The sequence below is a fragment of the Pseudopodoces humilis genome, chromosome 13 (assembly GCF_049639895.1).
Source record: "Pseudopodoces humilis isolate 2021_Gansu_Grassland_sample_001 chromosome 13, ASM4963989v1, whole genome shotgun sequence".
NCBI classification, from domain to species: domain Eukaryota; kingdom Metazoa; phylum Chordata; class Aves; order Passeriformes; family Paridae; genus Pseudopodoces; species Pseudopodoces humilis.
The window spans coordinates 11,997,956-12,013,246 of record NC_142212.1 but is presented as its reverse complement, the minus strand read 5'-3'; the positions used below and the strand labels follow the sequence as shown (position 1 = coordinate 12,013,246).

General features: G+C 66.0%; 3 protein-coding genes across 4 annotated transcripts; 1 reads left to right on the top strand and 2 right to left on the bottom strand.

Moving 5' to 3' along the window:
• Positions 1-2,495: 2,495 nt before the first annotated feature.
• PRRT3 (proline rich transmembrane protein 3) lies at positions 2,496-6,993 on the top strand. Its single transcript, XM_088061866.1, has 4 exons — positions 2,496-2,572; positions 3,367-4,475; positions 4,562-4,702; positions 5,142-6,993. Exons 2-4 carry the CDS (start codon positions 3,386-3,388, stop codon positions 6,881-6,883), a joined length of 2,973 nt encoding a protein of 990 aa, XP_087917992.1. The 5' UTR covers positions 2,496-2,572; positions 3,367-3,385; the 3' UTR covers positions 6,884-6,993.
• A 117-nt stretch (positions 6,994-7,110) lies between these two features.
• Positions 7,111-10,282, bottom strand: CRELD1 (CRELD disulfide isomerase 1). Of its 2 annotated transcripts, none has more exons than XM_088061799.1 (10): positions 10,099-10,282; positions 9,552-9,634; positions 9,363-9,473; positions 9,189-9,280; positions 8,909-9,085; positions 8,725-8,820; positions 8,552-8,635; positions 8,343-8,438; positions 8,117-8,260; positions 7,111-8,006 (listed from the first exon to the last, which is right to left on the bottom strand). In XM_088061799.1, exons 1-10 carry the CDS (start codon positions 10,279-10,281, stop codon positions 7,786-7,788), a joined length of 1,287 nt encoding a protein of 428 aa, XP_087917925.1. In that variant the 5' UTR covers position 10,282; the 3' UTR covers positions 7,111-7,785. The 2 variants fall into 2 exon arrangements, with proteins under 2 accessions (XP_087917925.1, XP_087917926.1); XM_088061800.1 differs by having other exon boundaries at positions 7,111-7,619.
• Positions 10,283-10,984: 702 nt separating this feature from the next.
• IL17RC (interleukin 17 receptor C) lies at positions 10,985-15,280 on the bottom strand. Its single transcript, XM_014251843.2, has 17 exons — positions 15,117-15,280; positions 15,022-15,043; positions 14,564-14,937; positions 14,270-14,381; positions 14,159-14,203; positions 13,882-14,021; positions 13,626-13,688; positions 13,422-13,476; positions 13,145-13,329; positions 13,015-13,065; positions 12,886-12,931; positions 12,667-12,776; positions 12,490-12,558; positions 12,360-12,417; positions 12,132-12,227; positions 12,018-12,056; positions 10,985-11,611 (listed from the first exon to the last, which is right to left on the bottom strand). Exons 1-17 carry the CDS (start codon positions 15,204-15,206, stop codon positions 10,998-11,000), a joined length of 2,169 nt encoding a protein of 722 aa, XP_014107318.2. The 5' UTR covers positions 15,207-15,280; the 3' UTR covers positions 10,985-10,997.
• Between the last annotated feature and the right edge of the window lie 11 nt (positions 15,281-15,291).

Below are 15,291 nucleotides of genomic sequence, written 5' to 3'. Positions count from 1 at the left end.
GTGGGGGGTGGTAGCCAGAGATGGGGAGCCTCCAGAGCCTCGGGACACCCCTGTAAGCAGAGGTGGTTGTTGATGGCTGACAGTAGCAATGGCTGTTTGTTTTGTTTCACATTGCCCTTGTGTACCCGCCTCCCCAGCAGCCCCAGCACGGCCTTCGCTGGGCAAAACCTGCTTGGTGGGCTTCCCACCACCCTGTGCACTTTGGGATTGGCAAGGACGGGTGCAGGTCTCTGTACAGCCCCTGGTCTGGATGCAGGGAGCTCGGCAGCACATGGCTGAGCTTGGAGGGACCTCTGGAGGTGTCTGCTGCAAGCCCCTGTGCAGAGGCAGAGCAGGGACTGGCTCCTTGGCAAGCCGAGATGGAGCCTCAGTGCCGTGGGGTGCAATGCAGGGCCGCCCTGGGGACCCCTGCAGCTCCTTGCCACATGCACACATTGGAACACAGTGCAAAACAAAATCCCTGGAGATGGAGGTGTAACAGCAAGAGCAGCCAGCAATGCCTCCCCCTGCATAGGATAACTTCCCTGGTGAATGGGATGAAGCCCCAGGGTGCCACCCTGGTCCCCACAGTCCCCCTTTCCACTCAGGGTCTCCTCCAGGATTTTAACTGCCAACAAGAGCATTTGACCCAATATGGCTGTGACAATGGCAGCTCCTCTCCCAGCCTTACTGGACAAAAATGGAAGCATGCATGCTGCATGGCAGCAGGTTCCCCAGACACTCTGCTTGCATCCTGGTGGAACTGGTCCTGCCTCCCAGCCTGTACTCCCAGCTCACTGTCACTGGCTCCTTGCTGGATCAGCCATACCCCAGGTATGTGTGGTTTCTCCTGGCCTTTGCCTCCACGGAGCTACCAGTACCGATGTTTGTAGGGGTCTTGCCCCACCTTTCAACCAGGGAGGGTGCCTGCAGCACAGCCAAGAAGAAGTGTGGAGGGCACAGGACAGAATCATAAAACACATACAGTGGTCAGGAGAAAAAGATAAGTTGGGTTCCAGTCTGTCAGGGCATTTAATCAGGGCAACTTTCTCTGAAATTCTGAACCTGGAGTTTTGGAGCTTTCTTGGGGGAGAACCCAGGAGAATGGGGAAAACAGTGATCAAAAGCCTGTGACACCCAGGTGGCCACGGGCACAGGGGTTGAGAGAACTGGTTGCATCCTCCACCCAGCATCCCCAGCTGAGCAAGCAGCAGGCAGGTGGCTGCTGCAGCAGCACAGAGTAGAGGGCTCAGCATTTCATCTGCCAGTGAGTCACTTGGCAGAGGAGGAAACCTCTGACAGCACCGAGGATGTGGAGGTGGCTGCTGTGCTCCTGCCTTGTGCTAAAGGTGCTTTAGATCCTGCTCTCTTCCCATAGTCCCACTGCACACTCAGCACTGCAGCTGCACCTTCCTCAGCATGAGACCATCCAGCTGTGGTGGTGCCCAGTGCTGGCAGTGCGTGGTGTGGTGCAGGATCACTTTGCACTCTCCCCTTGTGCGGCCTCTCCAGCACTAATCCCCAGACTAGCTGCCTGCCCCGCCTGCTTTCTGGGGCCCAGGGTGCCGGCATTGCCCAGATTCTTGGACCCTGTGCTCAATTGGCTGCCAGAGCCCGCTGACCCCACAGAAGAGTGTGGATCAGGGACCAGAAATGCCTCATGCACTGGTGGTGAACACATTGCCCCGAGAATGGAGAGATGGCAGGGAGCAGGCATGAGGCACTGTGTGCTGCTGCCAGCACACAGGTGCTGCCATGGGGACCTGAGGTGTCACATGTCCCTGCTGGCCTGACGAGAGAAGAGCGATGGTGATGGCAGGACTTTGCCAAGGCTTCGGCGGCTCAAACACTGCTGAGGTGCAGGCAGGGAGCTGGAGTGCAGGTGTCACCATGCAGGACATGTTCCTGAGCTGATGTGACTTTTTGACGCCATGGCCCTACCATTGCCAGCTCAAGCCCTGGCAGGGTGGGCAGTTTTCCAGCCGGACAATTAAGTAGATTAACTGATTACCTGAACCTTGGCAGGGTCCCACAGCCCAGCGGCTACCAGGGTGCTGCATATCCGTGTCGGGCAGTTGGGAGACAAGCGTGCGGCAGGTGTGGGGTAGAGGCCCCCCAGACCTTCCTCAGGACCCTGTTAGTGGGTCCGACTGCCCCCTCCCCCCCCTACCCCTGGGGGCCGTGGGACCAGCCTCGGACACAGCCCGCTGGCACCGCGCTGCTCGCTCCGGGCAATCCTGACTGCCCCGCGAGCAGCATCCCCCCTCCGCCGCCCCGCCGTGTCCTGGTCCCCGGGAACCTGCCTTGGCGCCCCTCCGGAGTCCACGTCCCGGAGGATCTGCGCCACGGGGATCCCGTCCCCGGGAGTCCACCCCAGCTGAGCCGCCCGGACCCGCCCGCCCCCGTGCCCGGCCCTGCGGATCCCGTCCCGGCGGCGGCCTCGGCCGTGCCCCGCGCCCCCCCTCCCGGTGCGGGCGGGCTCCCGCGCGGGTGCCCGCGGGTCGGGGCGGCGCGTGACCGGCTGCCGCCGCCCCCGCCGCCGCCCGCTCCGCCGCAGAGCCCGGCCCGCCTGCACCGGCACCGGCACCGGCAGGTCAGCGCGGGGGACTGCGGCTCCCGGGGCACCAGTACCGGGGCCGCCACTGCTGCGGCGGGCGGCGGGAGGGGGCACCGCGGCCCGCGCACCGGGCACCGAGCGGCGGAGCCGGCCCGGCGCGCTGCGGGCGGGGTCGGCGGGATGCGGCGGCCGCACTGTCCCCGCTGTGGCCCCGCACCAGTCGCGGCTCGACTCCGCTGCGCAGCCCCGCCGGAAACCCGCACCGCGCAGCGGGGCCACCGCCGCAGCACCCTGGCGGTCCCGGCCCCGTTCCCGGCCCGGCGGGTCTGAGCCGTGTGTGCGGCGGCAGCGCGGGGCACCGGGCCGAGCATCCCCGCCGGGATGCAGCCGGGACGCGCCAAGGTGAACGGTGCGCGGCGGAGCGGGGCCGCCGGCAGCGGGGACATGGGGCGAGGACACTGGGGATGGAGAACCAGGGAGGTGACGCCGGGAGGGACGCCGGGATTGAGCACCGAGGAGAGGGCACTGGGGATGGAGCACTAGGAAAGGGACAGCGTGGATACTGGGGGTCGGGACCACTAAGCACCAAGGACCACCCACACCGGAGATACCGGGATGAGGAACACCAGGAGACACCGGGAAAGAGAAGACTGGGAATGGGGCCTCTGAGGGTGGGTACGGCTGGGAACAGAGCCCAGGGCTACCCGGGAAGGGACAGCCAAGCCACTGTCTCTCTCCCTGGCCAGTGGCACATCAACCTCGTGGCCAGTTGCACGAGTTCCCTGAGCAGCTGCAGTGAATCCTGGCTCACCAGACTCCCATCCCCACAGGGTCGACTCGGTCCTCACCATGACTGCAGCACAGCTTGTCACCTGGGGGATGCTCCTGGCCACCGGGGTCCCTGCCAAGACCCAGGGGGTGCTGCCGGCAGGGCTGTCCTTAGGTGGGGACCCCTTGCACAGCCCTGCCTGGGGACAGCAGTGGCCAGGCCCATCCCCCACCTGGGAGGCATCGGGGGAGCCGAGCGGTGCCGGGGCCCCAAGGAGTGAGCGCTGGGGGGTCAAGCACCCCGTGCACTGGTCCCCACCGCTGCAGGCGGGGGATGGCACCAGGGCAGCCCTGGAGATGGAAACTACTGTGACAGATGCTGATACCAAGGTCTGGAGGGATGGCAGCACAGTCCCGGCTGTGGCAGACGAGCCATTTGTTGCCTGGCAAGGGCATGAGGCTGAAGGCCAGGACAGCTCCCTGCCCCACGGCTCTGCACAGGGGACATCAGGCTCTGAGGTGTCCACGGACAGAGGGGCAGACTCTCCAGAGTCACCCTGGGCAGGGCAGGACCTGTCCTTGTCCAGGCAGAGTGTCTCCAAGAGAATCGGCAGACCCAGCCCTCAGCCAACCGTATCTGCCACTGCCCTGGACGCCAGGCTGGCAGCGGGGATCAGGACAGCAGATGCCCATACAGCGGTGGAGAGACACACAGCCGCCCCGGGCCTTTCTCAGGATGCACAACTCACTTCAGCCAGCAGCCAGTCGGTCCCACTGGGCACAGCCCCTGTGTCCAGTTCCACAGACGCGGGGCCAGCCTGGGGTCCCCATGCCAGCCCTGGCTCTGCGCAGCCGGTGGGCAGCTGGGGGGACACGGGAGGGCCCCCCAGCCCCTCCCCGGCCCTGACCAGCTCTGCCCCACGGCTGCGCCACACAGCGCCGTCCTGGGGGCTTGCCGAGCCCTGGACTCGAGTGCTCCCGTCCCACCAGCGCAGCACCCGGAGGGCCCCACTCAGCGCCGCCACCACCACCCCTGGGGATGCAGCCCCCCGCACGGACCCTGGGACTACGGGGCAGCGGGGACCCCAGCCCGCCGCAGGGTCTGTCCTCAGCACCGGCCCTGCGCCACCCCCCGTCTCCAGCACGGCTACCCCCAGTACCCCGAGCAGAGGTAGGAGCCAGCACAGTGCGGGGGGATCCCTCGGCGGGGACCAAGCCCCCGCAGGTGTCAGCGCTCTGCTCTGCTCTCTCTTGCAGGGTTGCTGCCCGAGGAGGACGTCGGCTCCCCGCAGCAGGTCCGGGGCGCCGTGGGCCCTGTGAGCGTCCCAAATGCCACCAAGACGACCCCACAGCCAACGGCACATCCCACCACGGGGACGCTCGGGACAAGGCATCCAGGTGATACAGGGCTGCGTCCAAGCTCATCCATTCTGCAGATGCTGCGGGAGCCCATCCCTGGGGCGTCTGAGCTGCGGGGGGATGGCAGCTATCTTGGGCTGCCCAGCCGGGACACAGTGACACCTTCAATCAGGATTGCCACCTGACAACGGCCCTAATCTACTCCTGCCAGCAGGGATTAGCGCTAAATGCTCGGTGGGTGGGGGTTTCCCCAAGGGGGCGGGGGACGTGACCGAGGATGTGCCACCCCTTGCACTGAGCGTCCTGACAGAGATCGCCGGGAGGCAGCGGTGGGCATAGCCCCAGCCAGCACAGGGCGTCCCCCGCGGCAGTGCTGGGGTGCCACAGCTGATGCAGCCCAGGGTGGAGTGCAGGTGTGGGCCGAGTGCCACTAAGCCCCCCACTTCCCCCTGACCGTCCTTCTCCTTCCTACCTGCAGACATGCCAGGGACTCAGACCCCAGCGTCCAGCACTGCGACCCCCTCCGCCACGTGGCGACGGGCAGGGATAACGCCTCAGCCAGTCCCCCGAGATCCATCATCGCCGCAGCCACAGTCCAGCCGTGCCCCCCCGGCGTCGGGAGCCAACACGACCGGGCTGCGCTGGGCCGAGCTGCAGCAGCAGCTGGGTTTCTCCTGGGAGGCCCATGTCTACGGATTGGCTGCCGTCTTCCTGCTGCTGGCGCTGGGCTGCCTGGCCGGGTTGGCGGGGACAGCCATCCTGCGGCCCGCACACCTTCCCCACGTTGTGGGAGCCCAGGGGCTGCTACTGGCCGCCTGCCTGCTGCGGGCCACCTTCCTGCTGCTGGATCCCTATGGGGCACGGGGCCGTCTGCCCACTCCAGCCCTGCTGCTGCTCAACACAGCCCCTTTCCCCCTGCTGCTCGCCGCCTTTGCCCTCCTGCTCCAGCGGCTGCAGCGCCTGGCCCAGCTTCAGCTGCTGCCATCCCGGCTGCGGGGGCTGCCGGCGCTGGGGATTCTTGCTGCCCTGCCGAGTGCGGTGATGGGGGCCGCCGACCTGCTGCCGCCTCGGCTGGGCCTCACCGCCGCGCTGGGGCTGCAGGCTCTGGGCTGCTGCCTGGCCGGGCCTCTGCTGCTGCTGGGGGGGCTCTGGGGGTGCTGGCGGGTGCTGCGGGCGCCCTGCGAGGGGCCGGGGCCGCAGCCGGGGGCACGGGCGCTCCTGGCGGCAGCGGTGGCGGGGCTGCCGCTCTGCGGACTGCAGCTCTACAGCGCTGCGTGGCTGCGAGGGGTCCTGGGGCCCCACGGGCGCTTCTCCCGGCCCGGCTGGGCGGCACAGCTCTGGCTGCGGATCGGCGAGGTGGGCACGGCCGTGGCGCTGCTGGCGGCCGCCGCCGAGCCTGTGTGCCGCCGGTGCCGCCGCCGGAGCCCCGCCGGCCACTCTTGCTGGGCCAAGGCACTGCGGTACTTCTGTGCCGGCCGCAAAGCTGAAGCACCCGAATACCCCAACAACTGCTACGACTGGGCCGGTAGCAGCACCGGTGGCACCGGTGTGGAGCGAACACCCGCCAACGACATCTCCAAGAACCTCATCCGCAACCCGGCGGAGCAGCTGCCCCTGCGGGCTCTGAAGGACAGCAACGAGGTCTGGGCAGCTGGTACCGGGATGCCGGGGCTCAGCCCCAAGTGCCCCAACATGTTGGCCGCCCGCTCCTGCGCTGCCTTCGAGCAGGGCTCGTCCCCCTCCCTGGGAGAGCTGATCTTCCGCCCGCCGTCCCCCATCGACCTGCGCCGCAGCATCGACCAAGCGCTCTGCCGCCGCCACCTCCTGCACGACGGCCTCTTCAGCCGGCCCCGACGCGGTTCCGGCTCCTCACTGCACGGCTCCCCAGCCCCTGACAAGACCCCCAGTTTGGGGCGCATGGTGCGCTGCAGCTCGCTCACGGAGCTGCCCGGCCCCCGCCAGCCCCCCGGCACCGTCACTGTCACCGTCACCGCCTCAGCCAGCTCGCTAGAGAGCAGCTCACTGAAGATCAGCTGGAACCCCTGGCGTCATGGGCTGTCCTCACCCGACAGCCTGCCCCTGGACGAGGCGCCCAGCCGGGCCCCTCTCCTGGTGCCCGCTGGAGCACCCGGCTGGGAGCGCGAGGGTCCCCACGCCTCCCCAGCCCTCGGCAAGGCGGTGGACTCCCGCAGCCTCTCCAGCGACACCATTGAGCTCTGAGCCCGGGACAGGCAGAGACTGGGGTGCAGGAGGACAATGAGCCCAGTGTGAGGGTGCAGGGGTCTGACCATACACCCCTGTAGGGCCGGGTAGGGGTGGTTCCATTTGTGCCAAACGAGAGAAATAAAGAGTTTATGCTGGGAGGAGACAGTCCGGTTGGCATGTGAAAGCGGTGGCGGGCAGCAGCACCCCCAATCCCCGCCAATTCCCACCCTGAGCAGCCAAGCTGGGTGTGCAGAGCTTTATTTCCTGAGATATGGACACATGGACAGATGGGCACACCCCGACAGACAAACCACGGACAAATGCAACAGCCACACTCATGCATCCCACAGGGCCCCCTCACTGGCACAGCACCCTGCCAGTGGCTAGGGGCCCCTGGCACCCCAGCCTGGGAGGGGAGATGGGCTCTGCCCAGGGATGGGGGGCAGCTCTCCCAGCCACACAGCTCAGGGCATGGGGGGACGCAGCCTCCCACTCTCCCACAGGGAATGGCCTCATGGGAGGGGAGTCCTACAGGGCCAGGAGCCCCAGCCTTGGGGCAGATAGCAGGTTCCCTCCCTCACCTGCCCCTCCACGCCCTCACCTGTCACAATGCCAGGCCTCTCCTCCAGACCACGAGGAACTGGGGGCAGCATGCTGTGCCCCCCACAGGATGCTGCACTGCCTGATATCACCCCTCCCAGCCAGAGGAGGCTGTGTGGGAGCCCCCAGGATCAGGTACTCCTGGCTCATTCTGCAGGGACAGGGAAAACAAGATCCTATGCTAAAGGGGGGCTGGGGAACGCATGCAGGGCACAGCATCATGTGCAGGATGCGGCCTTGGCAGCCAGTCCTGCTTGGGGGAGGCCCTGCACCCCAAGCTGAGTCTGCCCCTCCACTTGCACCCAGCAGTTCCAGAGCTATCTGCCCTTCATGAAGCCATCGAGGACACGGTCACTGCGGTCAGAGAGCCAGTAGCCGGCCATGGCGGCCACGGCGCCGATGAAGATGGCGGTGAAGACCATGTCACCCTTGGCAGCCAGAGTGGCAAGGGCACAGATCATCACACCAAAGAACATCTGCTGCAGCACCACCACCTCGTCATCAGTCACGTCATCAAAGAAGCCCTTCTCTGGGGCATCTGCACGGACAATACTCGTGGGAGGGCACAGCTGACCAACAAGAGCCCCCCACTGTGTCGCATACCCCCTGCCCAATGCCCATGTCCCCCTGTGCTGCATTAAGCCATACCAGGGGGCTTGTCCTCAACGCACTGCCCGTCTCGGCGGATGTGGCCTTGGGCACAGACGCAGCGGTAGCTGCCCTCTGTGTTCTCACACACCTCCTGCACCCCTGTGCACACTGGCTCCTCGGCACTGGCACACTCATCCACGTCTGGAGGGGAGGCAGGGATCAAGCAGGGCTTGGGCAGTGAAGAGGGGGAAGTATGGCCCCCAAGTCCATGGGAGGCACTCACCCAAGCACTTGGCTCCATCCCGCCAGTAGCCCTTGTTGCATTTCTTGCAGCGAGCCGGCCCGGCACCCATGCAGCCAATGCAAGCTGTGGAGCAGTCTGCCTCAGGGAAAGGAGACAGGGTTGCTGCTGGAGCTCCTTCCCAGCCTAGCCAGGGTTGGCCCCAAGTAGGGAAGAGCCACCTGCATGAAAACTCCCCACCTCCCCCTGACCTCGGCACTCGTAGGAGCCCTCCGTGTTGACGCAGTACTGGTTGGCTCGGCAATGCGCCATCTCTGTGCCACACTCATCTATGTCTGCAGGAAAGATGGGAATGGCCCCACTGAGCCTGAGCTCTGGGGATGCAGCCCCCACAGCCCTGAGCTCATCCCTGGCCTTCACTCACCGATGCAGCGGTGCTCATGCAGCACCCAGCCCCTCTTGCAGCGAAGGCAGCTGGAGTCCTCGGGCCCTGTGCAGCGCCCGCATGCCTGGTAGCACTCTGTGGGCAGGGAGGGCAACGTGGACACAGGCAGGGGGCAGCTACCTGTACCCACTGCCTGGGCAGCACCAGTAGAGCCCCCACCTACCAGCACACACGAGGTGGCTCTTGTTCCGTGAGGCCTCATAGTAGCCGTCACCACACTCGGCACAGAAGGGGCCACCGTAGCCCGGGCTGCAGACGCAGAGGCCGGTGCCGCGGCGTGTGCCGTCACCATCGCATCGCCCATTGCCACTGCAGGGCTGTCGGGGCCCACCGGCACAGGCTGCATGAGGAGAGACCAGCCAGCTGGCAGCTGGGGCAGGGGGCAGCAGCCAGGGGGGCCCCTCCAGCCCTACCAGCACCCTGCTCATCCCACAGTTACTCACACCGGCAGTCCGGGCCGTAGGTGCCGGGTGGACAGCAAAGCATCAGTCTGTCCACACACAGCCATTGGAAAAAGTCAGGGTGCTGCTGCCGCCTGGGGAGGGGGAGATACAGCATTCAGCCCCCTGCCATCCCCTGTGCCCCCTGTCATCCCCTGTGCCTGTCCCCAGACTCACTCATGGAACCACCACTGCTCCACGTGCTCCTCACTCCGCTCCAGCAGTTGGTGGCAGGTGAAGTCCGAGGGGGCACAGACACCCTCCAGCACCTCCAGCAGACGGGTCTCACTGCAGAGACCCGAGTCAGTGTGGGATATTACTTCTGGAGCAGCTGGGCTCCCCCAGCCCCTCATTGGGGTCACTTACCTGTGCTGGTACTTGGACAGCTTCTCCTCCTCCCAGGCTGTGTTACCCCCACCAAAGCCCTCATGCTCTGTCCGCTCCAGGCCCTGGGTGCATGGGGCAGTGGCAGTGCAGGCATAGGACCCCCCCAATAACCCCTCTATCCGTAGGGTTCCATGAGACACATCACTTCCAGGGACTTGCCACCCTCTTCCCTCCCCAGAGCCCAGTCACTGTGCCCCTGGGAATGCTGCAGGAGTGCCTCCACTTCATCACTGTTCCGCCCAAGACACCCCTCTACTGGGACCGGTCACCCCCCCCTTACCCCCCGGCCTGTGATGCCTCTGGGCCCCCCAACCGCATCACCCCACCCAGGACCCTCTTCGTCCCTGCTCACTGTCACCTCCAGGCCGTGTCCCCCATGTGTGCCACCCGCGGGCCCCTCCCGTGACTGCCCCCAGCTCCCCCCCCCGCAGCAGCGGCTGTGTCACCCCACACCCCTCGATGCCACTGCCCCCCGCGCGCCCCCTCGCCGCGGCCTCCATCACTCCTGTGCCCCCCCGCCCCGCACCCTGATGAAGCTGTCGGTGAGGCCGCGGCAGGCTCGGCACGGCTCAGCCCCGTCTCGGTGGGGGTCGGGGTCGGCGTGAGCCGCCAGCAAAACCCCCCCGAGGAGGGCGGCGCCCAGGAGGGCTCCCCCCAGCCCGGGCCCCCTGCGCCGGGGCGACCGCGGCAGCAGCGGCAGCGGCCCCATCGTCCGCCCGCCCCGCCCGCACCACGTGGGCCACGCCCGCTGACTCAGCGCCCGCCGCCCCCGCCAATGGCCGCGCGCCGCCGCCGCCGGCCCCCCGCTCCCAGCCAATCCGCGCCGCGCCCTGGGCCCGCCCACCCGCGCCTTAAAGGGACCGCGGGCAAAGGCCCGGGCGGAGGTAGCGCTGATGGGCTGGAGTTGATGACCCCGCACGCAACGGGGCCGGTGGTCTGGAGCGCACCGGCCCGGTCCCCGCCTGGTCTGTGCGGGGCCCTCAAACATTCCCCCCCACCCCCGGCCAAACCAGGCCAGTTCACCTTCCCCCCCCCCCCCCCAAACTGGTCCAGTTTCCTCTCACTGTACCCAAATTTGCCCAGTTCCCCCTCATCTCACCCTAAACTGGTCCAATTTCTTTTCACACTTTCCCCCGAATTGTCCCAGTTGCCAATCACCCCCCAGTGAGCTTGTCTAGTTCCCCATTACCACCCCAAATTGGTCCAGTTTCCCTTCATACCCCTAAACTGGTTCAGTTCCCCATCGACCCTCCAACCTTCCCCTTCATGCCCCAAACAGCCCAGCCCCCTTCCTGTCCCCCCCTATACCTCCCCATCATCCCCCTCCACACCATCCCAGTCCACCCCATCACTCCTTCCCAACCCATCCCAGTCCCTGCTGGACTCAGAGCTGGACTCACACTCAGCAAAAGTACTGTCACCCCTTTATTCCCCTACTGCTCGCTGCAGAGCCTCGGCCACCACCGCCACATATGGCTCTAGCCACCGGCCCCTCTGCCGAGCTGGTCCTGCCAGTGCCTGCAAGAACGCCCCCATCTCGCTGGGCAGTGCGAAGGCAGGGGCTGCCCGCAGTGCTGGGGGCACTGCTGGCACCGAGGTCTCCAGCCGGGCCACCACATAGTGCCCACCAGCACTGGCCACCGCCAGCACTGGCATGGCACAGGACAGAGCCGCCGCAAACACCTCGCAGGGCGCCACAGTGGGGACATCATCAGGGCCAGGGTTGTGCCGGGGCCCAAGGCTGCTCTCAGCGGCCCTGGACTCTGGCACAACCCTGGCCCCGGTGTCCCACTGATGTGCAGCAGCCACGGCTGCCGGCGAGAGGAGCAGGATGATAGTGTCACTGTCACGCAGTGCCCGGTGGTGCTGGGCATGCAGCCAGGGCAGTGGCCCCAGAGCCGCTACCCCACTGCCACCCCCCGGTGCTGCCACCACTGTCAGCCCCAGTGAGTGCAGAGCTGCCATCAAGGCACATGCTGCCCGCTCTGCCACCGGCTCTGCTGCATGCACCAGCAGTGCCCGCCGGCCGTGCAGTGGACCTGAAGGGGGCAATCATTAGTGTCTGGATCCCTCTATGCACCCTGTACCCACCCTATGGTGGGAGGCATGTTGGGAAACACCCACGATGGGGGAGACCATCCCCTGCCTCGGTTGCCCAAGCTTTGCAGCACCCCCTGTACCCAAGCTAAAGAACAGCCCCAATGGGAAGCAGCTGAGACCTCACTGACGCGAGTCCCCCAGTTCCCTCTACCTACCCTAAGGGACAGACACAGTGGGAGGCAGGTTGCAATCCCACTTCTCAGTTCCCTAAACCCCTACACACCTGTCAGGCAGGCAAACATGAACTAATCCTCACTCTGTCATCTGACCCCTCTGCGATAGCCCTAGGCTGCCCACTCGCCCTGAGGCCCCACTCTGGGATAGGCACAGGCTGCCCACACTCACCCCTAGAGCCATAGCCAGCCCTCAGGGATTTCAGCCATCCTGCAGGGAGGAGAGGCAGTGAGATCCCAGAAGGGGTCCCAGGCCAGGCACAGCCCCCAGAAGTGCACCACTCACCTTTCATGTCCTCCTTCTTCACCAAGAGCAGCAGTAGGAGACAGATGGCCCCCAGCAGCACCCCCATCCACACCAGTGCCCAGTGGGTACGCAGGTCTGCAGGGCAGAATCTGCATCCACCAAGGGCCCCCAGCACCCAGCAGAGGTCTCCTGTGGTTCCACAAGGGGGTCCCCTCCCTCAACCCTTTATTATCCCTCCTCTTCCCCACTTTGGCTATCAACACTCACACTTCTGCAGAGGACAGGCCCAGAGTGCAACCCCAGTGCTGTTCAGTGGGTGCCACAGCTATGTGAGACACAAGGACATGTCAGACACTGCCCAGTCCCTGCCCACTGCCCGCTGGCTGCTCACACTGACCTGCTGGCACTGCCCTACTGCCACATCCTGCTGCAGCTCCTGCTCCAGCAGCCCAGGGTGCCCTGCTCCCTGCAACAACACAGCACATCAGACAGCAGTGCCACCACTGCTGGACACAGGGGTCCCTGTGCCACCAGAGCCACTGCTGCCAGGACATGGTGGTCCCTTCCTCTTTACCGTGCTGGTGAAGCTGGCAAGGGGTGTGCAGGCACCCTGCTCCATGGCACACAGTGAGGTATTCCCATGTTCCAGCAGCAGGAGGTCATCAGGGCGGCCGGGCAGAGCTCCTATAAATGTGCCAGGGGGCTGGGTAGGTGGTGAGAGGAAGCCAAGGAGGGCCCTCCCCCCAGCTGGACCCACAGGCTGCCTCTACCCTCCCACTCCAGCAGTACTCACGGTCCCGCAGGCACTGGGTCAGCCGGACCTGCCCACTGCTCCACACCTGCCCCAGAGAGTGGATTAATAGTGCCTGGGGGTGATGTAGAGCTGCCCGTGGGGCAGCTGTGGGGCAGAGCGCTGTCCTACCTGCACACAGAGGTTGGGGTGTGGCCGCAGCCCTCCAAACTCCTGGGGTCCCTGTGAGTGGAAGGGATGCTCCGTAACTGTCACCACCATCCTTCACAAAGCCCCCAGTGCCCCACAAAGCCCCACTCACCTGCCCCCCAGCAGGCTGCTGCAGGCCAGGGAGGGGCTGGCAGGGCCCGGAGGGCACTGGCTGCCAGCAGGGCACCAGCTCAGCCAGGAGGTCGCAGGGGGCTGAGAGAGAGCAGGTCAGCACCTGCCCCTCGATGTGCAGGATCAGCCGGCTCTGCGCCCACAGTCGCTCCCAGGCCTCGGCATCTGCAGCAGCACCAGAACAGGGGTGTCACTCTGTGGGCTGTCCCCTCAGGTCCCACGGTGTCCCAGCCCCCCCAGCCTCAGAGTGAACGTACCATGAGAGAAGGGGCACAGGGTGGCCCGTAGTGGGTCCTGGGTTTCCAGCCAGACCTGGGAGTGGGGAGAGAGACAAGAAAAATATTCATGCTGTGACTGTGACCTGTCTGGCACCCGTGGAATACCAGAGGAAGATACATGGAGCTTGGAGCCCCTCTTTAGTGTCATCCTGCCACCCCTGTGGTGCCTGGTTGGATGCCCACCTGCAGGCAGAGGCAGGGCAGCACCTCATCGGCAGGCAGGACAAAGTTCTTGGGACTGCTCCGCTACCAGCAACCAGATGTGGGTCACCCCATGGCAAATCACCATCAGCAGGGTCACCCAGGGAGATGAGCCCCCAGGGGACCCTCTCCCAGCACACTGCCTATAACACAGACATGGCTTCTCGGGAATGGGGAGGAGGGCAGTGACTGGAGAACAGACAGGGTGGGGGGGTCAGGGAACAGGGTGCATACTCACCGTGGTGACTGCACGCCCCGGCCCACTGCTGCCATGGCTACGGTTGTGGTAGAGCCGGAGTGTGTAGCTGTGCCCTACTGCAGCCCCCTGTACCTCCACAACCACCTCCTTCTGCCCCGGGGAGACCCGCAGCCTGGGCACTGTATCAGAGGCAGCTCAGGTCACCCAGCACCGTGGCACAGAGCACGGCACCCCCAGGATCACTGTCAGCCCTGCTATCCAGTGCCTGGCTCTCCCCAGGGGATACAAACTGAGGCAGGGTGACACCAGCACCTACCTTGGCACTGGGGGACAGCAGCCTGTGCTGCAGGCCACGAGCAGTCTGTGGGGACAGTGAATTAGTTGGCAGGGGGGCTGGGTCCACTGCAGGGGACCTGCCGGGGCTCACCTGGCACCTGCTGCTGCTGGCTCAGCCTCTGCCGGCCCCGTGAGTTCATGTATGCCGAGATGTGGAGTTTGGAGCCCAGCGGCGCCTCGAAGCACCGGAAGATCACCCAACCCTGGGCAGGAAAACCACCACCCGACTGTGGTGAGGCACCGGCACTGCCAGCACCCACCTCTTTAGGGCACAGGAACGGGACCCCCGTGCCAGAGAGATGTGCTGATGCCAGTGCCCACATCCCCAGTGGCCAGGGACTGACACTGTTGGGACACCTATCCCCAGTGCCCCACATGTACGTACCACGGTTCGGCCACGCAGCGTGGGGCCCGAGGGTGCCCAGACCTCCACGGCCACGCAGCGGGATGAGGTGTACGCGTGCCCAGAGAGGAGCAGCAGCCCAGTAACGTTGGGCTGGGACGAGGTAGCCCCAGTCACTGGTGACCACTGTGCCCCATCACCGCTATCCTCTATCCCAGAGGTGCCTGGCTGCACGGAGAGACGGGACTCCGTGGCGGTGCTTGTGGCAGGTGGCAAGGCCAGGCGCACTCGTGCCTCCAGGCAGGGCACACAGGCCATGGGCTCGGTGCAGCGCAGTGCCGGCTCCAGCCGCAGACGAGCCAGGGCCAGCCCGTGCCTGGGCCCCGGGGGCTCTGTCCCGCACAGCACATCGGTGTCTGGGGGGACAGAGAGGACAGTATGGGGGTGAAGTCCCCATGCCCTGGGTGGGGTGGGGGCCATGGCACGGTGATGGCACTTACCCAAGAGGCGGCAGGTGAGGCCCTGGGGGAGGCAGGGTTGAGGCCGGTGGTGGTGCCAGGTGCCCCAGGCCTGCGCGCTGCTGACACCAACCCACCTGGGAGCAGGCCAGGGTGTCGCGGGGGTCCCCACGGCCACCCGCAGACCCCACCACCAGCACCAGCAGGAGCTGTCCCAGGGCGTTCATGGTGGGGCCGGGACTTTGGGGTGCCCCGGCCCCACGCTGGCTACTTCCCAACAGCCTCTCTCCTGGCTCCACGGGCCCCGCCGCC